Source organism: Apiospora kogelbergensis, assembly GCF_038363985.1.
Source record: "Apiospora kogelbergensis strain CBS 113332 chromosome Unknown utg000002l_segment0_segment0, whole genome shotgun sequence".
NCBI classification, from domain to species: Eukaryota; Fungi; Ascomycota; class Sordariomycetes; order Amphisphaeriales; family Apiosporaceae; genus Apiospora; species Apiospora kogelbergensis.
Window position 1 is genome coordinate 2,774,194 of NW_027117419.1, and position 20,434 is coordinate 2,794,627.

A 20,434-nucleotide genomic window follows, 5' to 3' on the forward strand; every position below is an offset into this window, starting at 1 on the left:
TTAAGACACCCAGTATTGCTGTCAGATCATCATCATCATGCCTTACAATACCACGGCCATACCCCCTAGAAAGGAAGTCACCGGACAGACGCAGTTGCCTCGTAAGTTGACTAACCTTGCATAAGGACCGAACGCTGACAAGATCCGTAGTATCAAGAGTCAAGAAGATCATTGCTCAGGACCAGGACATCAACATCTGCTCGAACAATGCGGCGTTCGTCATATGTCTAGCAGCGGTAGGCATTCACATGTGTCAATCTTATCGCCAAGCAAGGCCTAACTTTCATTACAGGAGCTGTTCGTTCAACACCTCGCCGAAGAGGCTCTCAAGCAAGCCAAGACAGAGCGCAAGCCTAGACGCAACATCCAGTACAAGGACATTGGTACGTCGTCTTTCCAACTACCGGTCTACGTATGAGCCCTTAAACGGTATCTAACCCCCTCCAGCCAGCGCAGTCCACCACCAGGACAACTTGGAGTTCCTAGAGGACGTGGCTCCCAAGACGGCCAAGTTCCGGGACATCAAGGCCAAGGCCGCCGCCACGCGCGCCACCTTGCGCGGCGAGCGTGCCAAGAACGAGGGCAATAACGGTGGCCAGCAAGAGCTCCCCATGGCCAACGGCGGCGGCAGCAGCAAGAAGCACAAGTCGACCGGCAGCCGGACCAGCCTGAACGGCAGTGCTAATATCGCCGGCATGCTGGGCGGCGGTCCGGGAGCGGCTCGGCAGAGTAACGATGACGAGGCTGCCGACCCCAACAGCCAGCTTGAGATGGAGTCACGGCAGGCTCGGGGCGAGGATGACGACGATGTCGCCATGACAGGTTAGGGCTCTCGACGCGAAATGACTAGGCCAATCACACCCGAAGCAATGGACTCGATAGTGACATGGCAAGAAGAAGACTGAACAAAATAACGAGAGCGAATTTCATTTTGCATGCACATGTCATACCTGAAGGATTTGCTCTTCAACTCTGACCAACCCCTATTATGAGTGGCAGTAGCATTAACATAGCGACGAGGGAAGCATGGAGGAGGTACTTTCTATAAAGCATTCAGCCATAGAGAGGTGCATGTTGTGGAATAGCGTTAGAGGATGAAAATATTTGCATTGCCTTGAGTCTGGGTATAATCCATCAACGTTTCATGTTGTAGCGAAGCAATCAACGCCGGGTGCCAGTGTCGTAATCATCTATGATGTTGACATGAATAAAGTCCACGTCTACTTGGAAGCACCCCCTATTCTTCCATCTCGTCCCCAGCATGGACTCCGGCGGGCAGCCGTCCTTCCCGCAGCATGGTCTCCAGTCGCGTGATTTCGTCCAAGCTCGTCGCCTTTTTGATCATATCTTGCAGCCGCTTCTTCTCCTGGTCCGTCAGCTTGATCCGTGACATCCTAGTCGACAGATCGCCCGAAGGCCCGTTGGATGCGGAAGAGACATCGAACGTTGAGGATTTGATGCCCATAAGCTTCGAGGCCAGCTCCGTGGGCTCCTCAGTCGTGCCGAAGAGCTTGGCCGCCTCGGCGCGCTCAGCCAGCTTTACCTTCTGGTAGTCTAGGAAACGCACGCGAGGGCAACGCCACAGAACCCAGTATCGGTAGTGCTGGAACCGGTAACATTTAGCAAGTCGTCATCTTATAACACCGGCGTATGCGTGCGAGAGCGGCGGTCAACTCACCTCCTTCTTGGTGACGGGGTTGTCCCGTAGTACCAGGTGCATGAGGTTCGCGAATGTGCCCAGAGGATCCAGGTCAGCCAGTTCGTTCAGGTTGTTTGACTCCAGCTGCAGGGTCGTGAGGTTCGGGATAGAGTTGGCGAGCGTAGGTTGGATCGACGCGATGCGATTGCGGGCTAGAAGAAGGGTGCGGATGCGTGGCGACAGGGGGAAGTTGCCGAGCACTTGGATATCGTTGTCGACGAGGTCAATGGCATCTTGCGGCTGTGGAGGAATAGTCAGCACCAAAAGAGTGTTCGGGTAATGCGCGGCAACGATAGGAAAAGGAACAGGCGGTGATGCTGCTGTAACTTACACCTGCGACACCCAGGTTCTCGATGGCGGGGATGCGATGTCCTGTTCACGGGGCGAAGAAAATCGCTATCAACTCTGCTCTCTGTCTTTTGGCTTTGGTATTTGGCGATATATGGCTAATTGGGATAGATCAACCAGTGTAGTATCTGCTCTTTTCAAACGTACCTCGGAGATCAAGCTCGCGCTCCTTAAGGGCGTTGAGCCATGACGGCGAGTTCGAGAGAAGCTCGACCGTGAGCCTCATGATGACGGGAGAAGAGGAGCTGCGGTCGAGATGGGGGAATTGTGGTTGTGTTGTTTTACCTCTTCCAAATTCACTGTCACAGGTCGATGAGAGGGTGGTGGTGACCGGCAATCCTCGTGTGTCGCGGGCGGCTTCGGTCGTAGCTTAGTCGTGCAAGGCTGAGAACTACCCAAAAATTTCGAGATGCACCACTACAAGTCGTGATGAAATGCGGCGACTCAGCATGTTTACAAGGACCAGCGGGCATTGGCTGTGGCTAATCAGTGGGGTTAGGCGGTTTGGTGCATAATCCCGTTGCCGTCCTCTTACAAGCATAACCGCTTCCTAGCAACACATATATCCGACAAGCTATCTTTCTCCCTTCAGTTGGGTACAATATGTGCATCGCTGGCTGCTTTGCAAATCGTCTCTAACTTGTATAATTGCAGTCGTGCGTGTTACACAGGCTGCGACGAATTCGCCCTCTAATGAATATACATCTCAACCTCCTTCTCTTGTGTCCGATGTTGAGGAGCCCACGGGTGTTAGGGTGAGAGACGAAGCTTTGTAACGAACTCTGCAACCACTGGATCAATCAATGATTTCGCCCATTTCAAACCATCGGCAACTTCATACTGGTTTCTCCAGCTCCAAATCGCGAGGCTTGCCACCCCAGAGCCAAGGATCCACGGGGCCAGCGCTCGAAGCGTCTTCTTGCACATCGCTCTGAGGAACATGTCTTGCTTGGCTCTCACTCTTTCCACATGCTCTTTCCTCTGGTTGACCTGGGGGAACGGCATATCTGGTACTGGCTTGCCCAGAAACTCGCACAGCGGCTCCCATCCTTGCTTGAGATCATAGTTCAGAAGTCTCTCCTGGGGAACCGCAGCTCGAATCTCGACATAGTGTCTGCGATACCGCTCTTTCGCCTTGGCTCTCATCTCGCCTACGTTATGCGCCTCGTAGTAACCCAGCATAATCTTCCGGATCGTCAACCCGCCCGTCAGGCTCATAAGACGACCAAAGACGTCGATGATCAGGCTCGCCCGCCAGCCCCAGGTCGTACTGAAGATCGCTTCCTCCATGCTCTCGTACCAGCTGTCGACGTCCCGCTCAACCAGAACGATCTTGGCGTCCGGGTAGGCTTCGATGAGTGGGTGTGCAAAGAAGGAACCCATGTCTGTAACAGCTTCGCACTGCCCAAAGACCTTGTCCCAATCAGATCGCCCGAAAGGCTGTCCCTTATAGGACGGCAGAGTCTTGAAGAACGCGTCGCTTGCGCTAGAGAACACGGCCCAGTCATTTGGATTGCTGATGGCCTGGATCCCATGGTACACGTTTCGATAACCCAGTATTGTGAGTGCTTTGGTGATGGATGCAGATCCTTTTAAACGTCAGTGTATGGCCATGTTCACTTATGCAAATATGTACTCACCTGTCCTCGTCATTCCAAGGGACATCACCTGCATGGGCTTGATGACGTCTTGCCCCGACGAATGACTTATGGCGTGAGCCATGATGCGATACAGATGCTCGAAGTACAGTTACAGATCCCCTATGCGTGCGCCGAGACAGAGGTGACTAGCTTGATGGCTCTACGAGGGGCATTATCCGCATTATCTGGCTCATGATATCGACTCGAGCACAAGCAGCCACGAAGACATGTCCCCAGGAGTACTGGCAGTATTTCCATACCGCAATTTTCAAGTACTGGCCGGCCGGAATATCCCTGCCATTTCCGATCTTGAAACTACACGCGATGATACCATTATACTTTCTATTCAAACTTCGTAGCGGGTCGGTGCGCTGTATCCATCACCACGTGGGCATACGGATGGCTGAAGTCTTTTCTGGCACTGGCAAGTATATATACTAACGACAGGGTCGCATGCTGATATTCTACGAACCCCGGGACTCGGGCTAAGCAATTGTTGCTCACGCCCCATTTTACCGGAGGATGCCGTTTCGTCCCTGTCATTGCCTCAAACCAGGGGTGCCTTAATACCAAAGCTTGTCTAAAGCAGCTACTTCATATCAATCGGTGGACGTACGAGACGGCCAAGTAAGTACCCTGGAGTTAAATCTAGACGGCCTGGATCTCACAGCTGAGAGTGTCAGCCATCTAACCCCTGATATTGTTGACACACTAAATCAACGGCCATCACGGTTCTTTGGCTCAGATTCGACGAAGAAACTCGAAGGGGAAGACTCATACAGCCGTCTCAAGTAGACAGGAAAGGGGACATGAGTAATTGCATATTAACTTTGGGTCCAATGCCCTCCTGAATTTGACTGCCGTAGGAAGCGATTGCCAAGATGTATTGCTGTTAACTACTTCATAGGACGGCTATTTGAACCGAGGATGCAGTTGGATCATGAGCGGAATTTTACTCCAAACGAGGTGGGTGTCTTGCTTATTCCACCAATCCAGCTTGGGCTCGGCGAGCTCGAGGTCAAAGTTGAACAACAATTTCGACATAGTCAGACGCATTTCGGCGTACGCCATCCTGAAAAGGTCCAGTCAGTCAAGTCAGAAAGGGAGGGGAACAAGTGTCCAGGAACTTACGATCTTCCAATACACACTCTTTGTCCCATTGAAAAGGGCTGGGCGGCAGCTTTGTCGTCGTTCGCAAACTCAGATCCAGGAGGCAGCTCCAGGTACCGCTCCGGATGGAACTCACGAGCGCGCTTGAAGTTGAGCTCAGAAGTTCCAGCACTGAACTGGTTGACGGCAACGGCCATACCACCTTTCACCCATTTGCCGTCGATCTCCTGACCCTTGCCGGGAACTATTCGCGGCAGCGAGCCGGGAGTTGGTGGGTACATGCGCATGCCCTCCTCTAGGCAGGCGTTGAGATACTTGCACCTTGCCGTACCTACCATGGTGATTTCCTCGTTCGTCTTGAACATTTCGCGGATCTCCCTCTTCAACCTTTCGAGCTTGTCCGGATTGCGCAGCAAAAGGTACGTCAGGCCGGACATGCCTCCTGCAGAGGTGCCGCTTCCTGCCACGATGAAGTTGCTAGCCAGCATAATCATCTCGACTTTAGACAGCTTTTCGACGGCCGGGTCGTCGTTTTCTAGAATAAAAGACATGAAGTCCTTGCCCGGGTTCTCAGAGTTAATCCTCTTATCCAACTTGGCCTCAGTGAGCGCGATATGGCTTCTTCTCGATTCCATCACATATCTGGGAGTAATGAGGTTCAGGAGCGGGAAGAAACCATACCAGACAGCAAGCTGATAATACTTGATTGCCTTGGCCCGGTCAAGGATAACTTGCAACCAAGGCTGGTCTACGTTGTCAAGAAATCCGGCTGGTTCGCCAAACGCAAGATCTAAGGCAAGTGTCAGCACGGGTAATAACAACGAAAGCTAGTATAATAAACAGCAGTGAGGCTGTACTCACCACTGACTATGTCGAAAGCAATTACAAAAAAGTACGTCGTCATATCCACAGGCCCTTTCTCGGACTTCTCCTGGAGAATTTGGACGAGCTTGTTGGAATGTGTCTGAAGGTAGTGCTCCTGTTCCCTGAGCGCCCGCTCCGAAAACGCCGGGTTGATTGCCCTGCGCAGCCTGAGATGATTTTCTTGCGTCTCGGTCATCAGTGAGGGGCGGCCACCGATGCTCGTCGGGGCAATACCTCGCCCGTCGAGGGCTTTGGGGAACTCCGGTGTTCGCTGGCCATAGATCTTCTTCCAGGCTGTAGATGTGGTATAAGACAGCTCATCAGGGGCGATGCGAACCACCGGTCCATACTGGTCGTGGAGTTCCCGGATGCGCCAGGTGATTCTGCCTTTGAGATTGACGTAGTGCCATGGAAGACGTGAGATGGCCCAGAGTCGAGGTCCAGGAAAGTTGCGCAATGGATGGAAGTATAAGTTGTATATGACCCTGACCAAGATGAAATATGCTAATATCTGTCATAGGTGTTCAGTTTTTGAGCATTTCATTCGTGGACAGGTACAACTTACAGCAATGCCAACTCCTCGAAAAACATTGCCTATCGTGAGAGAAGGCAGGTTTGCTACAAGAGCCTCCAGACCATCTTTTTCGAGATATTCGAGAAAATCAGACATCTTGTTATGTGAATTCAGCGTTTGCTCGATCAAATTCCCGTGATCATGATCCCATCAACTCAGACAAGTGCCAGAATTGGAACAACGTCGAAATGCTGATTTTCATACGACAGCCACGCATTCGCCTACTGGAGACGGGGTCTTTTTGAGCGCATGGAGAAAATGACCTGAGAACGTCCATGACCGGAGCTGATCAGGGGTACCCCATTTCCATCTTTCACCCTGGCCCCTGCCTGAGCCCCATCAAGGATGCCAAGGGGAGCAGTATCCCTGTACATTTTTGAGGGATTGTGTTTTTCTTTCTTTCTTTTTGCCTGATACCACGTAGGCAAAGACGGCTTTGCAAGCTCCTGGTACTTCTGAGATGACGGGACCTTTAGTCTACATCTACGAGGTTCAGGCTCCCTATCCTAGCATGATCCTGGTTCCAGGTTGTGTATGCAAAGGATCGAAAAGGGGCATAGCAAGTTCCAACCAACCCCAACACCCGAATTGAGCACGTTTATTCGCACAGGTTCTGACGCTTATCACTTCGCATGTATATGCATCAGTAGATGAAGCTGGGTCGTTTGTGAAGCTATTCGATATCGTGTTCACATAGGGATTGTTTGTTGATTACACCGTGAACGACCCATCGCAACAGAAAATGTTCAGCGAAGTTTTCAAACATAGCGCCGTGCTCTCCCTGACTGCGGAACGCAGTCGCGCTGAGTTGCTTCTTGGCCTGGGGGTAGTAATATTTCTTATCAAACTTGTCGACATCCTCGTTGTTCGTCCATGGCGCCATTGGTTAAAAGCCCTTCAGCTGGGCTGTGGCAGTGTCCCGACGGAGTCAAGAAAGTGGCCGTTGGGCCTCGACATTGTCAGAAATGGCATGTTGGCTGATCGAGACCAAAGACTACCCGAGTATGTCACGGCACGATTTGCTGCGATGGATCGCTATACGTGGCGTATGAAGGTCCTCGGCAGCTCGAATTTCATAACTGCTGAACCGCGCAACATCCAGGCGATCTTGGCAACGCAATTCGACGATTTCAAGCTGAGCGACGTGCGCACGACCAACTTGAAGCTTTTTCTTGGACGCAGCATCTTCGCGGTCGATGGCCCGGCGTGGCACAGCGCCCGGGAAGTCATGCGACCCCTTTTCACAAGAGAAAACGTGTCCAACGTGTGCCTTCTCGAAAGCCATTTCCAGACTATGATGAGGTGTCTCCTGGAGTCATCTGAAGGCGTCGTTTCTACCTCAAGGGATAGTCACGGACGGACTTGGACGGCACCCGTCAGTCTCGCAGTGCTCTTGCCCCGATTCACCCTCGACTCTGCGACGGAGGTCTTTCTCGGCCAGAGCGCGCATTCGCTGGAATCCATGCTACGCGGCGAGAAGAAGGAAGATCTGAATTGGGCGTTGGAACAGATGGTCCCTTTGCTGCGTATGCGACTGACTCTTAGGGGACTTTACTGGATCTATGGAAACATGGAACTGCGACGTATCGCCGAAGTTATGCACAAGTTTACCAACGACGCAATGGACAAGGCAGACGCAACAGTCCGTTCGGGGAAAACAGGGCCAAGTATGATTTCCTCGATACCCTGCGAGCCAGATGCGCAGATCGAGATGAAGTCCGCGAGCAGGTCTTGGGCCTCCTTGCTGCCGGAACAGACACAACGGCTGCTCTGACGGGCTGGGTCTTCTACTCACTGATCCGGAACCCGCGCGTCTATACCAAACTTCGCGATGTTGTCATGCAGCATTTTGGTACATCTGCCAATGCAAAGAACACCGGAGATAGCGTCACTTTCGAAAAGTTGAAGAATTGCACCTACTTACAGCACGTGCTTAACGAGACACTCCGCCGTCACTCGGTCGTCCCTCTGAACAGCCGATGCGCCAAAAGAGACACTACGCTTCCAACAGGTGGCGGTCCCGACGGAACTCAGCCAATATTCGTACCCGCTGGGACCGAGGTCAACTTCAGCACGCATGTACTACACCGACGGCGGGATCTTTGGGGACCAGGCGCGGACGACTTCGTCCCCGAGCGATGGGAGAAGCGACGGCCGGGGGGTGTTCCACTACGTCCCCTTCAACGGTGGACCGCGTATCTGTATCGGGCAGCAGTTCGCCCTGACCGAAGCGGGCTTCGTGATCGTCCGTATGCTCCAAGAGTTCGACGCCATTGAGGGTCTGGACCTGGACAACACCTCCAGGGACTACAGTAACTTCGGCATCACGTGTGCGCCAGGGAGTTCCATTGATAGACATGAGGGTGTCCTGTGCCGCCTCAGACTTGCCAAATAAAATTCGCCACCACCCGGGGCTCCTCTTTTAGCCGCCAGAGATATGTATTTTGAGAGCAACCGAGTGTGTGCTTTTGTCCTCCCACCTGTCACTCTGAACTCCAAGATACCGGTGGGCTGGTATACTCGCGCCCAGTAGCGAAACTCAACTCTTCGGTGTTAGATCCATTCGCCTCTTTCCACGAATCAAACAGAAAGGAAATAATCAGCTGTTCAGATTCAGGTCGACCAGGTTACCCCGCCAGACATTTCAATTGTCAAACATGACTCCGCAGTGTAATCCTTGGGGATAACCTCGTTACGCGGCTGGACCATGCCATGCCAACGCCAACATCGGCGTCATGCCGACATCCTATCGCATACCGTATCAAGAAATCGCCACCAGGAAAGACGCCGAGGCGGTGAAATAAGGTTTTCGGTATTTGCTCACGTAACATGCCTCATACCCATGATCCTGGAGTCTATCGTCCCTCGTATCCCCTGTTGTCTCTTTTGAACGAGTGTTCGACAACACGTGGGCTCAACACACACACCAACGCTAGAATTCGAATGGGGCTACTATGGAAGCAAAGGTACCCAGTCAAAAAAGAATAGGTCAAAAGAAGCTCATTGAATGAACCCTTGGAAATTTCGGTACAGGGGTTGCTGGCCATTGCCCAGCTGCCGATCGATATGGCACATATTAAACCCCACCCTCTCTGACTCCACCGCATCGTGGGTGTCAGGGGACCCCGTGCCACGAGTTTACCCCGGCATCCGCATTGTGCCGACGACCAAGTCCCCGGGCAGACTCGAGCTGATGATGGAGCCGACCGAGCACTGAGGATGGGAACATCCACAGCCCTTCTCTCTGCCTGAACCTCGCCGTTCCGCCTCTGTAACACAACACTTGATCTCGGGGGCTGCATGCTATTTGATATTGAGGATGGAATCTCATCACGAGCTCGCCTCTCGCCTCTCGCCAAATGGTCGACTATGCTATCCGGGCTCTGAGGGCTTCGATGCTTCGAACCTCAGATTTACCGAGTATGAACGTCCGGTAACGAGTCGCCTCCTTATTCATCTCTTATGTAAAAAACACCCTCCTAACGCTGACGTTATCAGACTTACACTGCTGTGGTCCAGCCGGCCTGCGCTGAGGATGTCGTGGCGGCCGTCAAGTATGCGACAGGGAAGAATATACCCTTTTCTCCTCGCGCCGGTCACCACGCGGTGACATCAACAATGAGACATCTACAGAACGGCATCTTGATTGATATGAGGACTCTGAACAACATCACCTTTGATAGTGAGAGCAAGACAGTGACAGTAGGGGGTGGTGTCATCACGGAAGATTTTGTCAAGTTTATACACAAGTTGGGTATGGAAGTTAGTAAGTGCTGAGCTGGACTATAAATTAACATCCCAAGACCTGTCTGACCATTACGCATGAAAGATGTGGGATCTTGCCCGACCACAGGGGTTATAGGCGTGAGCTTCGGGGCTGGCCTGGGCCGCCTGCAGGGCAAGTACGGCTTTCTTCACGATAACATGGTTTCTTGCAAATTGGTACTCGCGAACGGAACCGTCGTCGTGGCGTCCGAAAAGGAGAACGTGGACTTATTTTGGGCACTTCGCGGGGCCGGTCACAACTTTGGAATCGCGGTCGAGGCAACCTTTCGAGTGCATGAGCAAGCCAATCGCGGCATGCATTACACCTGGGATCTGGAGTACGAGATCGAGCAGTGCGATGAAGTCTTCACCACACTGAACGAGGTCACGGAGATGATGCCAAAGGAATTGGCCATTTTCGTCCTGTGGATGAGAAAAAGCACAGAAGGGAAACAGGTAAGAATGTCGCGTCTCTTCCTCGAGTAAGTATGCTGATGGATTTTGGAACCAAGCATATGATTTTGGTGAATCTAGTCTGGTCTGGCCCTGAAAACGAGGCAGACGCCTGGATTGCTAAATTCGAGGCTCTCGGGCCAGCGATTCACTCGGGAAAGGTGGCGGTGGAGTGGCCTGAACTGCCCTGGACGACGTATAAAGGCTACAACAGGTTCCTGAGCATGCCCGAGGTATGGACGGTTGCCCCTTATAAGATCATGAGCGCTGCGTGCGTCAGGAAGTTCGACCTCAAAACTACCCGTGAGTTCTTTGAGAGCGTGAAGGCCAAGAACATCGAATTTTCTGGCAAAGGAACCTTTGGCGCCATGTTCGAGTGCCTTCCGCATCACAGAGTTAGGGAGATCCCCGATGATGCCACCGCCTTTCCCTGGCGCGCTTCGTCCGACCACTTCTTGTAAGTTGCTGACTCCAGTCAACTACTCACTCGCAAAAAGACATCACGCTAAATTATTGTCCAACAGAATGTTGATGGCAACGCCAATGAAGTTGGAATATCGGGACGAGTTTGAGAAGCATCTCGATGGATGGAAGAGAAGGTTCATAGAAACCTCTGGCTACGGCGAGCTTCACCAATACGTCAATTACGGGAACACTACGTCTACCATGAAAGACCCCCCAGAAGCTCTGTACGGAGAGCCTTGGAGGCTTGAAAAGTTGAGAGATCTCAAGAAACGCTACGACCCCAGCAACGTATTCCGGTGGTATCAGCCCCTGGAATAATATAGTACTACGATATCCTCATTGATGGTCATTATATACGCATTTCCGTTGCTGAGTGATTCTATACCTGAATAGACCAAATAGGGACTATTGCCCAAGGCGGTAAACCATTCAAACTGGGATCTGACTCCATTAACTTGATCGGTAACAGGGCGTTGTAGTTTCGCAAGGTCGCAAGACGCTCTATCAAGCCCCATACCGTTTATCCACCCGGCTATCGAAATGGAGCCCGTTTCAGTAGTCGGCGACAAGGTTCTGGCTGAATGGGGGCGGCTCAGCTGTCCCTGGGAGCTGGGGTGACGCAAGTAAAAGGATGGTTAGCCTCCCCACTGATCAACCGCGGGAATATTTTCCCACGAGGCTGCGTGACAAGAGGAAACATAAAACGAGAGAACGTGTCGAAAGCTCGCGATTATACTGGCCCGTCAGGGAGAAGAAAGCCAGGCGCATGCTGTTCAGCTCCGTGTTTGTAGATACGAAGATGGGGTTCGCGCATTGCACCCTCCTGGTTAGAGCTGTAATATACCATGTCCTTGCGTTAGCATCTATCTATGCCTGTTCTCGAATCAGAGACTGTAGAGTCCGCAACTAGGCCCCGAGCCGAGAGCTACGAGGCGACTCATAGGGTTACAGCGACGATAAGGGTGAATATGCTAGGGCGAAGGGGTCAAAAGTGCCTTGAGGTTCGACGAATTAACGGTGAGAGGCACCTAGTGCTAGATAGACAGGCACGTGTGTATCTTGTCGATTTTGAGGGAGACTGCTGATATAATTGCGATCTCTCGTCACATGTGCGGTCCTGTTCAAACACTTCGGATAGCACTCATACCGCTTACATGGCTCAGATTCATACATACCTCCCCCCATTTTAGCCACATTAGTCCGACATAACCAATTCACACACAATATGCCTTTAATCCACGAGCCGGCCGAGGCCGCGCCTCAGTCCGAGCCCATTGCCATCATCGGTATTGCCCTCCGGGCGCCCGGTGATGGCTCAGACCCAGAGAAGTTCTGGAATATGCTGCTCGAGGGTCGGTCAGCCCGGTGTGCTATACCCGAAGACCGGTATAATGTAGCGGGGTTTTATCATCCAGATGGCGACAGACTCGGGTCCATCCAGCAAAGACACGCACATTTTTTGAAGCAAGACTTCAAAGTGTTCGATGCCCCTTTCTTCTCGGTGACGCCAAAGGAGGCCAAGGCCATGGTAAGTAATGCGGTGAGGGGGTGGAAGTTGACTTACAAGGAAAACGTTAACCGATGGGACTTCACGTGCAGGACCCCACGCACAGGATGCTTCTGGAAGCCACTTATGAAGGCTTCGAGAACGCCGGCCTGCGACTACAAGACGTTGCTGGAACGAAGACGTCCTGTTACATCGGCACATTTACCGCCGACTTCCCTTCATTGCAAGCGCGCGACAATGAGGGACCCTCGATCTACCATGCCACCGGAACTTCAGCTTCGCTGGCATCGAACCGGTTATCCTGGTTCTACGACCTGAAGGGGCCGAGTATGACCATTGACACAGCATGCTCATCCAGTCTGACAGCCTTCCATTTGGGATGCCAAAGCCTCCGGACTGGAGAGGCCGAGATGTCCGTCATTGCCGGCGCCAACCTGATGTTCGGTCCCGACATGTCCATCCTTCTCGGCGCTGCCAAGATTCTTTCGCCCGAGGGCAAGTCGAAGATGTGGGATGCCAACGCCGATGGTTTCGCGCGAGGTGAGGGTATCGGTGTCCTCGTGCTCAAGCCCTTGAAGGCCGCCCTTCGCGACCGAGACACCATCCGCTCTGTCGTTCTCGCGACGGCGGCCAACGAGGATGGCTGGACCCCTGGCATCTCGCTGCCCAGCAGCGAGGCTCAGCAAGAACTCATAAGGACGGCATATGCTCAAGCAGGCGTTGACCCCAAAACAGCCGCCTATGTCGAATGCCATGGTACGGGAACGCAGGCTGGCGATCCGCTGGAGGCAAAGGCGATTCTCAACACGATCGGCTCCAACAGGACAACCGATCTCTATGCCGGCTCCGTCAAAACGAACATTGGCCACCTTGAAGGCGCCGCCGGTGTCGCCGGTGTCATCAAAGCTTCGCTTGTGGTTGAGCGAGGGCTGATTCCTCGGAATCTTTGGTTCGAGAAGTTGAACGACCAAATTTCTCTACCGGATAACGTCAAAATCCCACTTGATACCATGGAGTGGCCCCATCAAGGCCCTCGCCGTGCTAGCATCAACTCTTTCGGATTTGGCGGTGCGAACGCACATGTCATTCTTGAGGACGCTGCCTCGTACCTGGCGCGGACGGGTCAGACTGGGCGCCACTGCACTGCGCCCAGATCCATCACCAACGGCGTTAATGGTCACTCCAACGGCACAACGAAGGAGGATGCCAAGTCCAAGGTTTTCGTACTTTCTTCGAATGATATCGACGGCGTCGCTCGGCAGGTAGAGAGCCTGCAATCCTACATTTCCACCAAGTCCGGTTCCAACTCTGCAACGGATGTGTTGGACAGCCTGGCCTATACTCTGAGTTCCAAGCGAACCGTGCTTCCATGGAAAAGCTTCGCCATTGCATCTAGCAATGAGACTCTACAGAAGAGCCTGGAGAACGTCCCCGCTGTTGTCCGATCCTCAAGCTCTACCGTGCCCAAGGTTGCCTTCGCATTTACCGGCCAGGGCGCCCAGTGGTGGGCCATGGGAAAAGGACTTTCCGTATATAGGGTGTTCCGCGAGAGCATGGGATGCTCCCAGAAAATCCTCACAGCGCTCGGTTGCCCATGGAGTCTGGAAGAGGAGCTCGGTCGGTCCGAAACTGACTGCAACCTCCGCTTGACCGAGTACAGTCAGCCGGCGTGTACCGCTCTGCAAGTTGCCCTTGTGCAACTGTTGCGATCCTGGGGTGTCCAGCCCGTTGCTGTTGTGGGCCATTCCAGTGGTGAGATTGCTGCCGCCTACACCGCTGGGTACATTTCCCACGAGGCGGCCGTGAAGATTGCCTGGCTGCGAGGCCAGGTTTCTTCAACCGTGTCCAAGAATGGTGGCATGATTGCTGTCAACGCAGCAGCCGAGTCCATCCAGCAGCGGCTCGGCCTCCTCACTCAAGGCAAGGCGGTTATTGCTTGTCTGAACAGCCCTCGGTCATGCACAGTATCCGGCGACAAACCTGCCATTGATGAGTTGTACGACGCTCTCAAGAAGGACGAAGTCCTGTGCACAAAGCTACCAATGGACGTTGCATACCACTCTTTCCATATGGAGACCGCGAGGGCTCAGTATGAGCAGGCTCTGGCAGGCATTCCTCACGAGGTTCCCGAGACTGGGTTGCCGATGTTCTCTTCGGTGACAGGGAAACTGGTTGCCCCCGAAGACATGAAGCCATCGTACTGGATTGACAACCTGGTCTCGCCGGTGAATTTCACCGCTGCAACCCGAGCTCTCTTACACCACACTCAAGGAAAGACCCGCAGCCAAGACCGTACAGCCTTTGCCAGCGTCTTCGTAGAACTTGGCCCTCACTCCGCCCTGAGGGGTTATCTCCTCGACATCTTCAAAGCCGAAGACCGCTTTGTCGACTTGTCATACACAACCGTTTTGAGACGGAGGTTCGACGGCGCCGAAACAGCTCTCCAGGCAGCTGGCGAGCTCTGGTGTAAGGGGTGCCAAATCGACTTGAATCTCGTAAATGAGACACCCACGGATGTGAAAATGCTGGTGGATCTGCCGCCTTACAGATGGGACCACAGCCCGAGCCGCAGCTTCTGGTCAGAGACACACCTCAGTTCATCGTATCGGTTTCGCCCAAAGGCCAGAACAGACCTTCTTGGGTATCGGGTGCCAGGAGTATCCGATCCTACATGGCGCAACTTCCTCCGCTGTAACGAGAGCCCATGGATAAGAGAGCACAAGGTTCAAGGCGACATCCTTTACCCAGGTGTCGGTATTGTCGTCATGGCTATCGAGGCTGCCAAGGAGATCGCCGACGTCAACGAGGACATCTATGGATACGAGCTTCGCGACGTTGCGATTACAACAGCATTGCGCGTCCCCGACACGGAGAAAGGTGTTGAGGTCCAGGTCCAGCTTCACCCGCGTCGCACTGGAACTAAGGCAGGACCATCGTCGTCACTGAACGAATTTGCTGTCTCTTCTTGGTCTGAAGAGACGAGAGAGTGGACGGTTCATGCCCGAGGCCTGGTTTCCCTGACTTACCAGTCCTCTCTCTCCCCTGCGATGCAGAAAGAGCTTGAGCTGGAGTCTGCAGCCAAGAAGCAAGCTCTGTTGGATGCCAGGGAGAAGTGCCAGAGACCAGCTCGAAGCTTCCTGTATGACCAAGTCGAGACCATCGGTATGCAGTACGGCCCTACGTTCCGCAACATGACTGAACTGTTCGCGGGACCGGGCTCGAGTTACGGTATCATCAGCATACCCGACACGAAGAGTGTCATGCCTGCACAATTCGAGTACCCGTTTGTTGTGCACCCGGCCACTCTGGACTCCATTCTTCATCTCTTGTTCCCGTGTATCACTGGAGAAGAGGAGTCCCTCTCCGAAGCGGTAGTGCCATTCTTCTTTGACCGCGTTTTTATCTCCTCCAAACTGCCAACCACCCCCAGCAATAAACTGCAAGGCCACTGCAGCGCCAAGAAGACCAGTTACACGACTTGGACGTCTGCTATCAATGTCTGCGAAAGCGATGATGTGCCTCTCATCATCATGGAGGGCGTCGGGCTCGCTTCGATTGGCGGTGGAGGCGACAGTACTGCGGTGACCCAGGAATCCCGTGCCTCCTGCTTCGGGCAGAACTGGCATGAGGATGTTGATCTGTTACAACCCAAGCAGGTCAAGGAGATCGTGTACAGTCGCACGCTGAAAAGCAAAGATGACGAAACCGTCCTCGACAAGCTGGAGTACGTTTGTCTGTACCACATCTACCGCTGCCTCGACTGGTTCAAGACCGAGGATGGCAGGGCCTACGTACCCGAGTCTGGGTTCTGGAAGTCGTACGTCGAGTGGATGCACGACACGATCAAGGGCTTCCCACCGCTGGCCGAAGATCCTGCTGAGGTTGAAGCAGAGCTCAACAGGTGCCGAGATGCGATCGTGCACTCGCCCAGTGGAGACATCACTGTGCAGATGGTGGACAGAATCGGAGAAAACTTGCCCAAGATCTTCAAGCGTGAAGTTGAGCCTCTTCAAGTCATGACAGAGGGGGATCTGTTATACACCTTCTACAGGGGCGCCTTCGGAACCTCGTTCAACACGAACGTCGCAGAGTACGTCGGCCTCATTGCTGACAAGTCCCCGGGGTTGAACATTTTGGAGATCGGTGCCGGCACTGGTGGCACCACTTACCATGTCCTCGAACGCCTTCGCAACCCTGATGGATCTTCTAAGGCTGCCAAGTACTTCTTCTCGGACATCTCCCCGGGTTTCCTTGCCAAGGCTGCCGAGAGATTCAGCACCGACGCGTCGATTATTCAAGTCGGTACATGTAACATAGAGGTCGACCCTATGGAGCAAGGCTTCACCCCTGAAAGCTTCGACCTCATCGTGTGCGCCAATGTGCTCCACGCCACGAAGAGTATCCAGGAGACGCTGGACCACTGCAAGTCGCTCCTGAAGCCGGGAGGCAGACTCGTGCTGTCGGAGGTGACCATCAAGCGCATCTTCAGCGGTTTCATCATGGGACCTCTTCCGGGCTGGTGGCTCGGTGAGGCCGATGGTCGATTCGGCGGTCCACTTCTTGACGTGCCGGAGTGGCACACGGCCCTTACCAAGGCCGGGTTTTCCGGCGTAGACATGGTAAGCGACATTTGACATTTGCTTGATCCATGTCTTGAGAAGAGTTATACTAATCTAGAAAATCGATAGGATGTCCGGGGGGATCGTGAGGGGTCCAAGGAGCCCGTTTCTTTGATCATCTCAACCAAGCCCGTCAGCGCAGCCTCGAAGGCCGCGAGCCAGTTCCTGGTCATTGGTGCCGACACTCCTGCATCCGACGAGCTTGGTGCCGCTATTTCCAAGACTCTCAAGGATGTGGACAAGACTGTTGATACCATCAACTGGGGTCATGTCACGGAAGAGACTGTGAGCGGCAAGTACTGCATATGTCTAGCCGAGTGGGAATCGCCAATGCTCGCCGAACTCACGGATGACAACTGGGACAAGCTACGTCTTATTGTATTGGGCTCAGCTGGTACTCTGTGGATCACTGGCGGAGCTGCCATGGACACCAATGAGCCCCTTAAGTCGCTCATGGTTGGTCTTTCCAGGGCCATCCGCAATGAGGACGCCGGTGTACTTCTTGCCACCCTTGATCTGGAACCCGCTGGTTCCATCGATTTGGCGCAAGCCTCCAGTGCTGTACTGAGAGTTGCGTTGGAACACAGCCGCGGTGAAACCACTGACGGCGAGTTTGCCGCACGCGGCCGCTGTATCTACGTCCCGCGTGTTGAAAGGATACCCAATGTGGACTCTTCCCTCCGCAAGTATGAAGCTAAGGGTGATCCCGAGCCTACGTCCTTCACTGGCTGCGGGCGCCCCCTCAAGTTGACCATCAAGACCCCTGGTTTGCTCGACACGTTCCGGTGGATCGAAGATGAGATTTACTATGAGCCAATGCCTGAGGACTGGATTGAGGTCAAGGTCAAGGCTGTTGGTCTCAACTTCAAAGACGTCCTCGTAGCGCTGGGCAACCTTGCCGAACACAAGTTGGGTGTTGATGTGTCAGGTATTGTCACCCGTGTTGGGTCCGCTGTGACAGATCTGAAGCCAGGTGACAAGGTTATGACCGCTTCGTGCGACACGTTTGCCACTTTCGTTCGTTTCCCCGCCAAGGGTGCGATCCCGATCCCCGAGGGGATGGACTTCGAAGAGGCTGCCTCCATGCCCCTTATCTTCCTCACTGCCTACTATGCTCTGGTCACGGCTGGTCAACTGGCGGCGGGAGAGACTGTTCTTATCCATGCTGCTGCCGGGGGTGTTGGCCAGGCAGCCATCCAGATCGCTCAGAGCATCGGAGCGGAGATCTTCGCAACTGTCGGCCCAGAGGAGAAGAAGCAGCTCCTTATCGACCAATATGGCATACCCGAGGACCACATCTTCAGCAGTCGTGATACCAGCTTTTACAAGGGTATTACGCGCGCTACGAACGGGCGAGGTGTCGACGCTGTGCTGAACTCCCTTGCTGGCGAGGCTCTGCGTCTCTCGTGGCACTGCTTGGCCGACTTTGGACGCTTCTTGGAGATCGGCAAGGCTGACCTGTTTGCCAATACGGGCCTAGACATGAAGCCTTTCTTAGATAACAAGAGCTATATCGGGGTTAACCTGCTCGCCATGGAGAACAATCCGACGCCGCGTGCCGTGGCATTATGGAGAGAAACCGCCAAACTGATTCATGCTGGCGCGGTCAAGCCTGTTCACCCGATCCAAAGGTTCACCATGGTTGATGTCGAGAAGGCATTCCGCTACATGCAGACTGGCAAGCACATGGGCAAAGTTGTCATAAGCGTTGACGAAGCGGACATAGTCCCCGCCGTTCCTTGCACGCCCAAGGTCGGAATTGCGACTGATGCCACTTACGTGGTCGCTGGGCTGGGCGGCATCTGTCGCGAGATTGCTCGCTGGCTGGCGGAGAAGGGCGCCAAGCATCTCGTTCTTCTCTCACGATCAGCTGCCAGCAGCGAAGACAATAAGGCCTTTGCCGCCGATCTCGAGAAAACGTACGATACCAAGACGTACGTTTTTGACTGCAACGTCGGAGACAAAGCAGCGCTCCAATCTGTCCTCGACCGTATTCAGCACCTCCCCCTATCCGCGGTTGCGTGACGGGTGCCATGGTTTTGCACGACACCCTGTTTGACAATATGACAGCGGCGCACGTCCGTACCACTGTCGGGCCCAAGGTACATGGCACCTGGAACTTGCACGAACTTCTCCCGCGTGACCTCGACTTTTTCGTCATGTTGAGTTCGTTGGCTGGTGTTATGGGCCACCGCGGTCAGGGCAACTACGGCGCTGGCAACATTTTCCAGGACTACTTTGCGAACTACCGACGCAGCCAAGGCCTGCGCGCCATGACCATCGATATTGGCTACCTGCTCAGCGTCGGTTTCGTCGCCGAGCACGACGAGTACGTCGACCACGTCAAGGCCATGGGTCTGAAGGTGATGCGTAATTCGGACTTGCACGGTCTCTTGTCCACGGCTGTGGAGGGTTCCGACGCCCACCCGGCCCAGATTATGTGCGGTCTACCCTTCAACGAGCATGACGACGCCTGGTACTGGATACAGGATGGTCGGTTCGCCGCTCTGCGTAATCTTGCTGCTGGTACCTCAGCTGGCGGCTCGGCGACGATCTCTCTGCGCGAGGAGCTCTCACTCTGTGGCCGTGTTGACGAAAACTCCATAGACTTGATTACGGCAGCCATGGTCCAGCGGCTGGCCAAGTTGATGATGATGCCCGAGGCCGATATCGATGCCGCTAGACCTCTGAGCGCTTACGGTGTCGACAGTCTGGTCGCGGTCGAGGTGAGAAATTGGGTTGCTCGCGAGGTCGCTGTGGAGGTGTCGGTGTTCGACCTCATGGCGAACATCCCGATGAGACAGCTTGCTGGAGATTTGGCACGGAAGAGCGCTTTGCTGAACCAGGAGGCTTGAGTGTAAGTTTGGACACGTGATTGGTGTTTTGCAGTCGTTGTGGTAAAGAGTTGCTACATCAAGTCGCTCTATAATATGTATAATAGAACGTTCTATTATCGTGGATTCTTCTGAGTAATAGAACTCTTGTTATGCAGTCAGGATGACGCTACTCAATTATATCGTCGTGTGACAGAGCCACAAGTGGACGATAGAAGAAGAACGCGATATTTTTCTAAGTACCGACTGTTGTTCTCTACTCATATGCTATCGTGTATATCCTGTAGCTTTGGTAGAATCACGAAGCCCGAACTGGCATGCAGAAGCCGCTGTTGGGAAGGTCATCACGTCCTTGCTATGTAGCTCCACCGAGCGTGCGCAGATCCTGACAATGTATGGGCCCGGATGCTTGTCGGTATGAACGACCACGAGGCACCCCTTCCCTCTGAAAAGCTTGAATTACGAGTTGGCGGGCGGGCTGGGGAATGCTGATCTCTACCCCTGTAAAGATACTGGTTCCTGGTCCTATTGATAAAGCACGTGTTCCGACGTAGGG

At 53.7% G+C, this 20,434-nt stretch overlaps 7 protein-coding genes across 7 annotated transcripts; 4 read left to right on the plus strand and 3 right to left on the minus strand.

Annotated features, from left to right (window-relative positions):
• Positions 1-37: 37 nt before the first annotated feature.
• PG998_003780 (uncharacterized protein) lies at positions 38-827 on the plus strand (the record flags this gene model as incomplete). The annotated part of the gene is made up of 4 exons (XM_066870598.1): positions 38-101; positions 151-236; positions 293-383; positions 448-827. 4 exons carry the CDS (start codon positions 38-40, stop codon positions 825-827), a joined length of 621 nt encoding a protein of 206 aa, XP_066734348.1.
• Positions 828-1,237: 410 nt separating this feature from the next.
• PG998_003781 (U2 small nuclear ribonucleoprotein A) lies at positions 1,238-2,273 on the minus strand (the record flags this gene model as incomplete). The annotated part of the gene is made up of 4 exons (XM_066870599.1): positions 1,238-1,603; positions 1,679-1,939; positions 2,031-2,071; positions 2,195-2,273. 4 exons carry the CDS (start codon positions 2,271-2,273, stop codon positions 1,238-1,240), a joined length of 747 nt encoding a protein of 248 aa, XP_066734349.1.
• Positions 2,274-2,797: 524 nt separating this feature from the next.
• PG998_003782 (uncharacterized protein) lies at positions 2,798-3,769 on the minus strand (the record flags this gene model as incomplete). Its single annotated transcript, XM_066870600.1, has 2 exons — positions 2,798-3,636; positions 3,688-3,769. 2 exons carry the CDS (start codon positions 3,767-3,769, stop codon positions 2,798-2,800), a joined length of 921 nt encoding a protein of 306 aa, XP_066734350.1.
• Positions 3,770-4,599: 830 nt separating this feature from the next.
• On the minus strand, positions 4,600-6,331 carry PG998_003783 (uncharacterized protein; the record flags this gene model as incomplete). Its single annotated transcript, XM_066870601.1, has 4 exons — positions 4,600-4,759; positions 4,819-5,587; positions 5,659-6,172; positions 6,227-6,331. The coding sequence occupies 4 exons, from the start codon at positions 6,329-6,331 to the stop codon at positions 4,600-4,602; spliced, it is 1,548 nt and encodes a 515-aa protein (XP_066734351.1).
• Positions 6,332-6,977: 646 nt separating this feature from the next.
• Positions 6,978-8,512, plus strand: PG998_003784 (uncharacterized protein; the record flags this gene model as incomplete). The annotated part of the gene is made up of 2 exons (XM_066870602.1): positions 6,978-7,902; positions 7,941-8,512. 2 exons carry the CDS (start codon positions 6,978-6,980, stop codon positions 8,510-8,512), a joined length of 1,497 nt encoding a protein of 498 aa, XP_066734352.1.
• Positions 8,513-9,554: 1,042 nt separating this feature from the next.
• PG998_003785 (FAD-linked oxidoreductase alt4) lies at positions 9,555-11,236 on the plus strand (the record flags this gene model as incomplete). The annotated part of the gene is made up of 5 exons (XM_066870603.1): positions 9,555-9,668; positions 9,734-10,001; positions 10,089-10,456; positions 10,513-10,910; positions 10,978-11,236. The coding sequence occupies 5 exons, from the start codon at positions 9,555-9,557 to the stop codon at positions 11,234-11,236; spliced, it is 1,407 nt and encodes a 468-aa protein (XP_066734353.1).
• Positions 11,237-12,143: 907 nt separating this feature from the next.
• On the plus strand, positions 12,144-19,899 carry PG998_003786 (uncharacterized protein; the record flags this gene model as incomplete). The annotated part of the gene is made up of 4 exons (XM_066870604.1): positions 12,144-12,446; positions 12,518-17,044; positions 17,114-19,034; positions 19,115-19,899. 4 exons carry the CDS (start codon positions 12,144-12,146, stop codon positions 19,897-19,899), a joined length of 7,536 nt encoding a protein of 2,511 aa, XP_066734354.1.
• Positions 19,900-20,434: the final 535 nt, after the last annotated feature.